Genomic DNA, 14,051 nt, shown 5'->3' with positions numbered 1-14,051 from the left:
GCCCTGCTGTAAACTACCACAACAGTCAAGGCAGGTTGCACACACACACATGCACACAAACACACACACACACACAAACAAACACACACACACATATACAAACACACACACAGGTGAAATGTGTGCATAGCAGTGGTGGCATGCTTGGTGCCAGCCCAGGGGCTCTGATACATACATGACAGCCCTTGGTCCCTGGCCTGCCTTTGACCAGCAGAGGAAGGAGAGGCATGTGTGTGTGTGAGGGTGAAGGGCTGGCACCCCCCTCTCTCCTCTCCTCTCATCTCCCCCCTCTCCTCTCCTCTCATTTCCCCCCTCTCCCCTCTCTTCTCCTCTCCTCTCCTATCCCTCTCCTCTCTCCTCTCCTCTCCTCCCTCTCTCCTCTCCTCTCTCCTCTCCTCTCCTATCCCTCTCCTCTATCCTCTCCCTCTCCTCTCCTCCCTCTCTCCTCTCCTCTCTCCTCCCTCTCTCCTCTCCTCTCCTCTCTCCTCTCCTCTCTCCTCCCTCTCTCCTCTCCTCTCCTCTCTCCTCCCTCTCTCCTCTCCTCTCCTGCCTGCCATGTCCCTTTGTGCTGTCCTGGTCTGGGTGGCTTCCGTGTGTCTCGCTAGGCTGCCTATGGCTTCTGAAGCGGCACCAGCCACACGACACACAGCCCTGCCCCTGGCTTGTGAGCTAAAACCCCTGAGCAGTGAACAACAACAACACACACACACACGCACATGCACGCACACACGCATATGCATGCACACACAAACAAACACACACACACACACACACACACACACACACACACACACACACACACAAACATCATGCGCACAAAACATACAACAAAACAACACAATCACACAACCTCATGTGATATATTCTACATTACAATAGAACACACACACACACCTCCACATGCAGGAAACACCTGCTACACAGACAGACTAAAGACAGATACACAGACAGACAGACAGTTCCCCCAACATTCCTGTAAATGGCAGGTCATTGGGGTCAGATAGTGATGATCCACAGAGAACTTTCCCCCCTCACCAACCTCCAGCCTGGTCAACCCGAGCTGGACCATGGTATAGGTCAACCATAAGAGTGTCTTGAAATACTGGTCGAGGCTTGGCAGAGCGAACATGCCGTGTAACACAAACAAGGGGTTGTGCCGGTCGCGACTGACGTGTTTGAGGCATTTCCAGATAGCCGAGTTTAATATGTTATTCCGAGGGGAACTGTTTAATTTGTTAATGCTTTGTCGAAAAGACTGTGCCATTTTCAGAGCTGCCATTTTTAGTCTTTTGTTTGTCTGTGGTTTGTGTTTATTTGTATGGAATTGCATATTAGTGTGTAATTGTGTGTATGCGTGTGTATGTGAGTTTGTGTGCATGACAGTTTGCATGAACGAGAGAGTGATTTTTCCCATTATTTTGGTCTACAGCTCAATCGCTCTCTTGTTCAGAAACATCTTAAATAATTGTCTCTCCCAGTGAGTGTTAATTAATGAACTCTGGCTGAGTAACCCTGTACAAAGGCATGCCGAGATGCAGCGACGGGACAGATAAAGGCACGAGAAAGACACAAGAATTAGGAGATGCAGAAAGTGAATTCAGTGTAATGATTTCCATGAAGGCTAGCACAGTACAGAAAACACACACACTCAGACACGCACAACTGCACCGGTCTCCGTTTATGTAATGCGTGTCATTTATTTATTGACATAGTAGAGGATAGCCAAAATAATTATGTCCAAAATAAATCCAACTAAAATCCAAATGTGGAAAATTCCAGCTGTTCTATAATTACATTTGGAAAATGATTGATTGAAAAGCCTTTTGTTTTTCTTTTAACTGATTAAGGATTCGAAATCCCCTAGTAACAATATCTATATCTGTAAAATACACGTCACATATGTAAGTTTTATCTCCACACACACACAAACACACACACATTTCTGTGTATTCCATTTTGCCTCCCTCTCCCCATCCTCCTCTCTGCTGCACATGTGTGGGTCACACGGCAGGGGTGGTCAGAGAGACGCCTGAAACACGGAAAAGAATAGAAGGAGAAGAAAAGAATCGCAAAGAAAGAAAAGAAAAGAAAGGAAGAATGAATCTGATATTGATTGCGTTTCTCTCGCTTTGACTTTGGGAATAATGAGCAGTGTTATTGTTGTGGAAGCTGCAGTTGGGCTCTCTCTCTCTCTCTCTCTCTCTCTCTCTCCTCTCTCTCTCTGTTTGTGTGTGTTTGTGTGTGTGTGTGTGTGCTGCTACACAGTGGTGCTGACTGAGGTGCGGTGTGAGTCAGATAATGCATTGTGTGGGCTGGAGACGACCACTCTGTGGAATCCGCCGGCCGCTGCCACCGCCTCCGCGAATCACGGTGCATTTGAATGGCGGTACGGGGATCGGCTCGTCGCCGAGAAAAGACGTATCAATTTCAGGTCGCCGTGGTCGGCCCATGAATGAGCCTCTGTTGGAGGCAGGATGGATCACACAAGGGCTTAGAATGCTTTTAGAGCAGACTCAGGGCACATTGTGTTTAGGCCCCTCATTTGCCTGTGGACGTTTTTAGCAATAATTTGAGGGTTTTTTGTCCCAGTGTAAAAGCCATTATAGCTTTTGATTCCTTTGACGGACCACACCTAATTCTGTGCTTTTAAAAAGGAGAAAAATATCAAGCAGGACCACACAGCTGCCACAATATGAAAGGCTTGTTTGTAAGCCTGGTCCTCCACAGGCAGTGGTGGACAGCTTTGTGTGTATGGGAGACAGTATGAGTCTACATCTACATCGTACTGTCTCATCCACACAATAAATCAACATCCAGGGTCAATAACAAAGGTGAAATTCTCTCTAAGGAGACTTCCTCAGTGAAGCATCCTGTTCAGAATCCTTCTAAATAACCTTATCAGTCCCAGCATAGATTGGCACTGAGGCTCTGAAGTAAATCCGGAATGTAAAAACTGGATGGCATCGGAATTCAAAATGGCTGTTGGAGTGGTGTGCTTTGATGGTTGACGGGGTGATTTCTCAGGCAGGATCATATTTTTGTCATGGTATGCATGCATATTTTTGTCAGCTATGCATGCCCTGCCTCTGAAGCGACAACCTGTTTCCCCCCCCCCCTTAAACCATTATTTTGTATCTGTGAAGGTTATCTCGCTGTAACCCTGCTCAGAAACCGAGGGGCTATCGCCTCCCCTTCCCTACTCACTTCATCTCGAGCTGAGCTCAGTCAAGAGGAAACAGGGTGCGCTAGTGTGTTTAGATGTGTTTGTTTTTTTGTGTATGTGTGTGTGTCTGTGTATGTTTGTGTTACATGAGCCCACTGATTATGTGTGTTAGTGTATTTATTTGTCTACATGAGGATACTGGTGTGTGTATATTTTTTGAACGGAGTTGCCCATTGCAGAGACGACTGCCGGGCTCCAAGGAGGTGGAGTGGAGCAGGGTTGGGTGGAGCCTGTGTTAGGGTAGCTGGCTGTGTGTTGTGATGTGACGCCCCGAGTGTACTTGTGCTCCCAGCTGAGTGCTAGCTGTGCAGGGCAGAGTAACCCTGCCCTCTCTCCAGCTCCCCACAGGCCCTCATCAACGGCAGGTGTTATCCTCTGAACCTCATAGTCAGCATGCACAACATAAAACAACATACGTTTACATGACTATGTATGTACTTGCACATGCTTTGATACTAGTGTTGTTGGTATTCACTCAAGGAGGGTATCATTGTTTACACACTCTTTTTGCTGTGCTTTTGTTTAGAAACACACAAACACAAACATAAACACTAACACACAGACAGATACTCAGTCAGTCTGAGCAGATTCAGACACAAGCATGCAAAAGCATTTTCTCCACAGAGCACTTCCAAGGCCAAGAAAGGTCTTTCTTTCTGTTTGGGTTTGTTGTGAATTGACATGCGGTGGTGGTGAGTGTGGACTTTTCACCTCTCTCACTCCCATACACCCGGAGTTCCTCTCATGTTCTCACTCGCTCCCAAATGTTTTGCTCTGCTGTCTCTGTTTTCCTCTCTCCTTCCTTTTTTGTTTTCCACCTCTCTCCCTCTTTCTCTCTCTCTCTCTCTCTCTCTCTCTCTCAATCTGCCTCTCTCTGTCTGTCTCTCTCTGCTACACTGCTCTTTTTAATCCATCTCAATAGGCGCTTATGGGCAGGGGCTGGACAGCGGTGGCAGAGGGGCTGGTTAGAGTGGTCTATGGGAGCGTTTTATGCGTAGCCTTGGAGAGTGGGCTCCATCCGTCAGGCGTCTGGGTCGATTGGGCGTCTCTCTGGAATCGATGGCACGCCTCGCCGATCCCTCTCTCTCTCTCTCTCTCTCTCTCTCTCTCTCTCTCTCTCTCTCTCTCTCTCTCTCTGCCCCTCTCTCTCACTCTCCGGCCAGCCAGACCCCACCACCCAGCCCACATCAAGCAGCAACACATACCCTCAAACACAAGCACACACACACACACACACACACACACACAATCACACAATCTCAGACACTGATCTGTGCACACCCACATTCACACACCCTCACTCCCACACCATGGCCTCCCCACCAATTTGTCTGTGCATGTCAAATCGCAATAATTAAGCATTATTGATCTCAAATTCAATTAACTTCATTAACACAGGTCAGGATAGCTGGGATGAGAGGGAGGGAGGGGAAAGGACTTTGGAGAGGCGGCGAGGCGACAGGGTTTGGTACTATCTCATATTCTCCAGACCCTCACCGACAGACTGTCTGCTTAAGGCTACAAACCATTTTCCCCCCTAATGATATCACATCGCAGATAGTGCCATATTAGAGAGAGATACCTCACATTATAAATGTGGGCTTAGGGGCTATATATAGCAGGTTTAATTACCCTGCACCTCAGACCCCCCTCCTCTCCATTCTACACCCAAAGGTATTCACCTAACCAGCAGATAGTGTCTCACATCCTTCAAGAAGGCTCATCGAATTACTATCAGGTCTTGGTGGAGGAGGTTGACTTGATATGGAAAAGTTTATTTATTTATTTGTTTTTCTATTTATTTCATTCCGTTGATATGTTTACACAGCTGAGTTTCCCTTGCTGCGCACAGGGATGAACGTGCTAATGACTCTCCCCCTCAGATATTCGTCAGTTTCATTTGCATCTTATCTTGTGTTTGGAAATGTCGAGGGTTTGTAAGTCACACACAGACACTCACAGACACCAACACTCACACACACACACACACACACACACACACACATACACACAGACACACACACACACACATGGCACAAATATGTGCCTTAAAACATACACATTTATATGTGTGCACATCAGTACATAAAGCAGTAATTAGTGTGGATGATGTTTTGGATCATAAACAGACACTTAAGAGTTAATAAGGGAGTTCGGTGATGGTTGCAATTTCACTCCTGACTCACGAAGCCTTCAGAATCACTCAGCATCTCTGAAGGAGCAGGTGCCTTCATGTTCATTCATTCATTCCTTCATTCATTTGATTCATTCTTTCATTCATATTCAAATGCTGCACCTCACTGTGGCATCTCTCTCTCTGTCCCAGTGTAAATTAGATCAAAGTAGCCTTGCCCATCTAGTGCCAATTCATTGGGAGCGTATTTTCATTTGCACTGCATCCCTCCTGCTGTCACACGCACGCGCACACATGCGCGCGCTCACACACACTCTGTTGCACGCTCCCCTCCATCCTGTTCTCTAATTAAAAGAGCACCTGCATGGACTTGTGTTGGCTCTGCCTGCACCATTGGCCTGAGAAGGGCCCAGGGATGAAAACTCAATATTGTTCCCAGCTAGAGCACACCGTCTCTGGCCACTTCAGGGGCCCCGTGGCCTGGACCGGAGCCAGTGGCAAGCATGGTGGTGATGGTGTGTGTGTGTGTGTGTGTGTGTGTGTGAAATCTAGGGTTCTTTCAAACCACATACTCCATGATTTAAATTCACCTCTCTCTCTCTCCCTCTCTCTCTCTCTCTATCTCTCTCTCTCTGCCAGTTGGTGAGATCAGAGAGTGGGTATAATTCCATGTTTACTGCCCTTAAATATAATCAGAAAAGGGACAACAGCATGGATGATAGTAAGAATAAAGTGCTTCAGTCAGAACACATCAAAACAATAATTTCTCTTTCTATACCTCTTTAGCACCTCTCTCTCTCTGTCTTTTCGATCATCCCTTTAGTCATCTGCTTGGTCTACTTTCACATTTTAATTACATGTTAATCAGATGGACTGATCATGTTTGAGGTTGACCTAGCGTTTATGTGTAGTGTGGCTGAAAGTGGTGGTGCAGGATGCCACATCTTCCGGAGTGCTCCTCTTCCTCCTGTGTGTGTGTGTGTGTGTGTGTGTGTGTGTGTGTGTGTGTGTGTGTCTTCGCGGGGCTCCAGCTTTAATTACTTTGAACAGGTTTAAGTTGAGGCATGTATCGGGAGGAAGGAGATTTTTTACATCGCTGTTTGGCCTTGATGTGAATGCCGTTCTGACTGCTTCCTCAACGAAGCCATTGTTCTCTTAAACAGCTGTCGTTTTGGCTGATGTGGAACAGATGGTAGTGTGTGTGTGTGTGTTTGCCTCTTTGCCTGTGTACGTGTGTGTGCTACATGATCTCAGTTGAATGTTCAATTGTCTGAGGGGACTATTTGATGTCACCAATTTTCAGGTGTGTGTGTGTGTGTGTGTGTGTGTTTGTATGTGTGTGTGTGTGTGTGTGTGTGTGTGTGTGTGTGTCAGTGTTTGTGTGTAAGAGAGATTGAGAGTTAGAATGAATCCCAGGCAATGGACCTCTTCAAAGTCCTTTGCTCATGATTGGTGCCAGAAATGGGAAAAGAAGACACACAAATTAACATTGTTGAATGTTAATGATATCATTTTATACCTCCATCTAACAAAAATAACAATTTCTGTGTCAGTAGCTGCGCGAAAGAAATCAAGATGTAATCATATTTTCCTTTCTCCCAACATACTTGAGATTGTCCACCTTAGCCCCATAAGGTTGTTCCCTGTACAGCAAGTAGAAGTCAACATTGTGCGACACTGGCTGTTTGTTGACTGCCGAGGTAACTGGTAACCTGTGCAGCTTTGTTGTTGGACAGAGAGGCCACTTGCTGTGCCTGAAGGCAGGAGCACACACAGTAAAGAGGGATGACGGTGAAGGTGCTTCCCTCTCTCCCTTTGTTTATCCCTGGGCGTCTCATCGCCAACGGCAACAAAATGAGTACCCTTGTGATGACAGCACTTTTTTTTCATGACCTCATTTGTCTGCTGGTGTAGTTTGTACACCTCCAACCACCTGCCCAATGCTTAAACACACACACACACACACACACACACACACACACACACAGAAATTCAGACAATGAGACAGATGAGTCTGTTGGGATGATTGACACCATTGATGTTCTGACAATGGGGCTACAGTAATTAAACTTTCTCAAATATTTTTTTATTTCTGATAGAAAAAAAATACTACATCTGCAAGTAGGTTATAAAAAGTTGTTTTGACTATAAAATCTTTATTTTCTTGAAATCCAGTAAAAAAATATTTTATTTGCAGTTTTAAATGCTTGTTGTCAATCCTTGGAGTACAGTAGTTTTGGAATAGCGGTTCTCTCAGAAATAAAGGCGTTGTGTGTATAGTGGAAGTGTCTGAATTGAAGTAGAAGCTTTGTGTGCTGAGATGAGTGTGCAGAGGCAGTGCTCTCTTTGTCATTCTCCCCATGGTTTACATACCTGCTCAATATGTGATAAACTGTTAAACTGTGGAATTTCAAGAATTAGCCAAATTTAAGCCTTTCTTGCTCTCCCCCTTCCCTCAGTTTGGACACACACTGAAATAAGAATGGCAAGAATTTATACTTTTGCTTCCTTTATTATTTCATTTGCCTCCTCTACATTCTTTTTTTTTTTACTAGAGGGTGGATTCAGATGTGAATTGAAAATTGGCTCTCTGGGCTAACCAGTAAATAATAACTTTCAGCTTTCTAATCTCTGTAATTGACGTAAATGTGTTTTGTTCTGGGATATTTTTTAGCCTTTTATTTCCTAGGAAATGTACATACATTCATTTTTATTTACGAGATGCAGGCCTGGGCTGGGTAATGAGTCTGAATGCATGCTTAATTTAAATAGTGAGTGTTTCTGTAAGGAAATGCATTGTAGGCTGAAGAAGAAGCGCAAGACACATTAATTGACAGACAGGAACTGCTGTCTCGGAGGTTGATACAAGTAATTTATTACTTCAGAAACGAATGCCACCTCCAGAATGTGCTTCATTAATTTCAAATTTAGTTTTAATTTCAAGCTGTTGCCCCTTGAGAAGAATAAGGTGGCAAGTTGGTTTTGAAGACTCTCGCTCTGTCTCTGTCTCTGTCTTTCTCTCTCTCCCCCCTTCTTCCTCTTTTTCTTCTCTGTCTCTCTCTCTCTCCCCCCTTCTTCCTCTTTTTCTTCTCTTTCTGTCTTTCTCCCGGTGTCTGCCTCCTTTACCATGATACAGAACAAAGGCACAAAGCAATACAGCTTTATTCCATTTGGAAATGTAATGCAATAGGAAAGTTAAAAAGGAATTACAGCAACAGTTTATGGTATGAAATAGTCTGAGTGATTGTTTTATTTGTCAGTGAGAAGGAAGAGAGCAAGGGCTTGCATTTCTGGCAATTGTGCTTTACTGGGCAATTTAGGAATTCAGAATATGATATGAGATTTGTCAGTGGACAAAGTGCTAATAATATTTTTTGTCTCTTTCTCCACCCCAATCCCTTAACCTATGTATCTACAGCATATGTTCCTGAAGAGCTGAAGGAGGCTGCCCTCCTTGATGAAGATGTGGATGGAGAAGACTCCGCCATTGAGGAGGAGTCTGGTGTCAAGTTTGTGTGCCAGGACAAGGACTTCATCCTCAAGGACTCCCCTGTCGCCGACTTCTCCAGCCATGAGATGGACAGCGAGTCGCACCTCAGCGAGTCTAGTGACCGCATGTCTGACTTTGAGAGTGCATCAGTCAAAAATGAGGAGGACAGCATGGCCAAGGAACCCCTCATCTCCATGTCATCGACCCCCTCCATGATGATGGCCACAGCAGCAGCGGCAGCCGCCACCCTCACTGGAGAGGAGCCCACAGTGTCTGGCCCAAACAGTCTGGAGCAGATGAAGGCTATCTACAACAGCTTCCTCACCAGCTCCTACTGGTCCTCCCTGAACCTGAACCTCACCCAGCCTCCAGCAGAGAAGCCCGCTCGCAGCCACAGCAGCAGCAGCAGCAGCAGCAGTAGCAGCAGCAGCTGTGGGAGCGGAGGCTATGACTGGCACCAGTCAGCAGTGGCTAAGACCCTACAGCAGGTCTCCCAGAACCAGAACCGTCTGAGCCACCCAGCCGCAGAACCCAACCTCTTCAGCACTGTGCAGCTCTACCGGCAGAGCACCAAGCTCTACGGCTCCATCTTCACAGGTGCCAGCAAGTTCCGCTGTAAGGACTGCAGTGCTGCTTACGACACATTGGTCGAACTCACCGTACACATGAATGAGACTGGTCATTACCGCGATGATAACCATGAGACAGATAGTGAGGGGACCAAACGTTGGTCTAAGCCCCGGAAGCGCTCGCTCTTAGAGATGGAAGGCAAGGAGGATGCCCAGAAGGTTCTGAAGTGCATGTACTGTGGTCACTCCTTTGAGTCCCTCCAAGACTTGAGTGTCCACATGATTAAGACGAAACACTACCAGAAAGTGCCTCTCAAAGAGCCTGTGACCCCAGTGGCTGCCAAGATTATTTCCTCAGCTCGCAAGAGAGCCCCGATTGAGCTGGACCTCCCGAGCTCTCCAGATTCCAATGGAGGAACCCCTAAACCTGCTGTGACAGACTCCAATGACCTCCTGCATAAGGGCTCCAATCCTTACATCACTCCTAACAACCGGTATGGGCACCAGAATGGAGCCAGTTACGCTTGGCAGTTTGAGTCTAGAAAGTCACAGATCCTGAAGTGCATGGAATGTGGAAGTTCCCATGACACACTGCAGGAGCTCACAGCCCACATGATGGTGACTGGACACTTCATTAAAGTCACCAACTCGGCCATCAAGAAGGGCAAACCGATCATGGAGTCTCCCCCAACTCCAGTACCTAATGTTGTGCCCTCCTCTGGGGAGGAGAAGGTGCAGTCTGTGCCACTGGCTGCCACAACATTCTCCCCACCACCACCAGCGCCACCCCCTCCTCCAGCTAGCATCTCCCCAGTTGTTGCCATGGAGATCAAAAAGGAGGAGAAAGAGGAAGAGTGCACCAAGGAAACCACTTGCAGCTCAAACAACAAAGAGAAGAAAAATGGTGAGGATGAAGTAGAAGAAAAGTTTGATGTCTCCTCTAAATATTCCTACTTGACAGAGGAGGACCTGGAGGAAAGCCCCAAGGGAGGGTTTGACATCCTCAAGTCACTCGAGAACACTGTGACATCTGCCATCAACAAAGCACAGAATGGCACTCCAACCTGGGGAGGATATCCCAGTATTCACGCTGCCTATCAACTGCCCAACATGATGAAGCTCTCCCTGGGCAGCTCTGGCAAAAGTTCACCTTTGAAGTACATGTTCTCTGGAAATGAGATCCTGTCCCCAACCAAAAACCAACCTCTGATCTCTCCACCCAGCAGCCAAAACTCACCACTTCCCAAGAACAATTTCCATGCCATGGAAGAACTTGTGAAGAAAGTCACTGAAAAGGTGGCCAAGGTGGAGGAGAAGATGAGAGAACCTCCAGCCAGAGCATCACCGCTCAGAAGAACCACCCCCTCACCATGCAGCAGTGAAGCCGGGGAGTCTGCCAAGGGGGAGTCCCCCAAAGAAAGGCGAGGAGCCAAAACTCCCGAGAGCACTGGAGCAGGAGCCACTCATAAGGAGACAAACGGTGAGACCCACAGTAAAGAGCCCATGGAGAATGGAACTGACCACAAAGTGAAAAGTCCTGTTTCCTCGTTGTGCAGCAGCACAGCTATCATCACAGAGCACCCTCCAGAGCAGCCGTTTGTCAACCCTCTAAGTGCGCTTCAGTCTGTCATGAATGTCCATCTTGGCAAAGCAGCCAAACCAGCCCTGCCCTCCCTGGACCCGATGAGCATGCTCTTCAAAATGAGCAACAGCTTGGCCGAAAAGGCTGCGGTGGCAGCCTCCACCCCAGCCCAGACCAAAAAATCAAACGAGCACTTGGACCGCTACTTCTACCACGTGAATAATGACCAGCCTATCGACCTGACCAAAGGCAAGAGTGACAAGAGCAGCTCCTTGGGATCAGCAGCCCTGTCGTCTACCACCTCCACACCCTCGTCCATCTCTCCCTCTTCCACTGTGACAATGACCAAGGCGTCATCGGCTATGGCCTCCTTCATGTCCAATTCTCCATTGCGCGAAAACGCCCTTTCAGATATCTCCGACATGCTTCGCAACCTTACAGAGAGTCACGCTTCCAAGTCATCTACCCCCACCAGCCTGTCAGAGCGCTCTGACATTGAGGGAGCCACCCCAGATGAGCCTGAGGAGATCTCCCCGGTCCAGAAACGCAAGGGCAGGCAGTCCAACTGGAATCCTCAACACCTGCTCATCCTGCAGGCCCAGTTTGCCGCCAGTCTCCGGCAAACAGGTGACGGCAAGTACATAATGTCAGACCTCAGTCCCCAAGAGCGCATGCACATCTCCCGCTTCACCGGGCTCTCAATGACGACCATCAGCCACTGGCTTGCCAATGTCAAGTACCAGCTCCGGAGAACCGGCGGCACCAAGTTCTTGAAGAACCTGGACTCGGGGCACCCTGTGTTCTTTTGCAGCGACTGTGCATCGCAGATCCGTTCTCCATCCACGTATGTCAGCCATCTCGAGTCACACCTGGGCTTCAGGCTCAGGGACCTGGCCAAACTCTCTGGCGAACAGTTTGCTAGCCAGATCTCGCACCACACCAAGGGCCTCTCTGAAAAACTGCTGTCGGCCCAGGCCCATGCCCTCACACAGTCCCTCTCCAGTCCCCTTGTGCACTCCCCCTCCCCATCCCCCGAGGACGAGGGCAATGGTATCACATACCAGTGCAAACTGTGCAATCGGACTTTTGCCAGCAAGCACGCAGTTAAGCTCCACCTGAGTAAGACCCATGGGAAATCTCCAGAGGACCACCTTCTGTATGTGACTGAACTGGAAAAGCAGTAGCACTGTTTTTGGACAGACTGAGCTTGTTCTCTATCTCTATCGTTTCTCTCCTTGTTCTCTCTCTTTCTCTCTATCTCTTTTGCCTTTTGACAGATATGTCTTAAAAAAGGACCTGAAAATTAATATGAAAAACAAACTGCACATTGATGCCATAAAACTACTGTTTAGTTTCGGCACATGATTTTGAATTCCCCTTCTGAGAAAAAAAATCCTCTGACCCAGAGACTTTAATTTTCTTGTTTTTAATTCTCTTCTTTTTACAAAAAGAGACAAAAAATAGAAAAAAAGAAAGGATAATTTTCTAAATGTGCAGTCTTGACTAAAGAGGTGCTGTTGTCACTGGTTAAAAATATGAAGGTTTAAAAAAATAACTTTTAAAAATGAAGTGATATGTATTTAAAAGTTGTGTAAATTGGTTTCAGTTCTTTTTTCTGTCGCATCGCTGAGATGCAGGAAGCTGCATGCATTGCTGAAACAGTTTAGTTAAATATTCGATAACTAAATCTGGTGCACTTTTCTGTTTCTCCTTTTTTTCTGTCGTTTACTTGTATTTTTATTTTCTAATTCTTTATTTTTCTTTATTTACGTGATCTATATGTGCTGGTGCAGCAGATGAACTTTAACCCTCTGAGTACGCCCTAGCACTTCAACATTTAAAATCTAAACATGAAGAGGTTAAGAGACTACAGGATTTGAAATAGGATAAGATGATGCGAATTTGGGACAAGCCAAATTATTTACCTAATTGGTCTGATCTATCATTTATATTGACTCCTTACGTATAAATCAACTGTGTATGAAGCAAATTGTTCAAATTGCAGCATTTTAGTTCATTTAAATCAGGGGCCTTTATGAATTCAGGTCTATGTAAAAATTGTACATAAAAACTATAACTAATTTCTGTCTAAATTATGCATCATTTTTATATTTTTTAATTTAAGAGGAGTATGACTATCTACTGGTGCACAATATATGAAGACATTAATGAAATTGTTTTGCACAATAGTTTTATAAATATGTTATTTAATCAGATGATATGAAACTGAAAGAAGAAGAAAGAAGAAACTCTTTTATTTCCACTTCGTGCTCAAAGGGTTAAACCTCTTGTGCAAGACTTGCTCCAACATTTCTTGAACATTACAAAAGAAAGGTTGTACAAAAAAGATGTTACTTTATTAAGCAAGGAGGGAATTCCACAATGTAACCTCTTATTTATAAGCAGTCTTGGTTGTTGTTTCATATTGTAGAATGCCTTTTTGATTGGTAACTTTTTTCCATCTAATTACTCTCCCATAATTCCACACTGCAGCTTTATCTTTTGGGAGGTGGGGGTTGGGGGTATGAAAGGTAACCATGGTTACCCTACACTCCAATTGACAGCTCTGCTACATTTTTGGCAGTTAATTTGCTGAAGTAACTGACAGCTGCCAGTGAATGGGAATCTTATGTGTAAAATATTGGCATGTAAACAGCACAGACACTGTTATGCATTCTGTGCCATTGTTTTTGTTGTTGTTGACAATGAAGCACCCATTATATGACTTCATATAACCTTTTTTCTACTGCAGCATTAAAAATGAAATTGTTCTTTTTTGCAATAACTATGTGTTCTGTCTCACAATTACTGTATGTCTGAAGGAGTGTTTAACTGGTGTGAATAGGCATGCGCAGGTAGAATTTAGACCATGACCTGGACACTCAGAGGACAGGAGAAAATGAGAGCATGCTAGCTTGTGGTCCACTTTATTCTCTGAAATATTTGGATACACCCCTAGGCTACCGGTATGGTAACATCAGCATCGCTCCCAAATTAGAGACCTGTGTCAGATAAAAACCTCTGCAGCAGAAATTGTGTGTGGAACAATTTTG

The 14,051-nt window shown here is 45.8% G+C and overlaps 1 protein-coding gene across 1 annotated transcript in view; it reads left to right on the top strand.

The window, feature by feature from the left end:
• The window catches only part of tshz3b (teashirt zinc finger homeobox 3b), a 39,875-nt gene extending 26,092 nt beyond the window's left edge, over positions 1–13,783 (top strand). Inside the window, exon 3 of the mRNA XM_048262760.1 lies at positions 8,776–13,783. Within this exon, the coding sequence (XP_048118717.1) occupies positions 8,776–12,182 (3,407 nt within the window). The 3' untranslated portion in view covers positions 12,183–13,783. The remainder of the gene's footprint in view (positions 1–8,775) is intronic.
• Positions 13,784–14,051: the final 268 nt, after the last annotated feature.

The sequence above is a fragment of the Alosa alosa genome, chromosome 14, assembly GCF_017589495.1.
Source record: "Alosa alosa isolate M-15738 ecotype Scorff River chromosome 14, AALO_Geno_1.1, whole genome shotgun sequence".
NCBI lineage: Eukaryota > Metazoa > Chordata > Actinopteri > Clupeiformes > Clupeidae > Alosa > Alosa alosa.
Note: the sequence above shows the minus strand (reverse complement) of the source record. Positions and strands in the feature narration are given on the sequence as shown.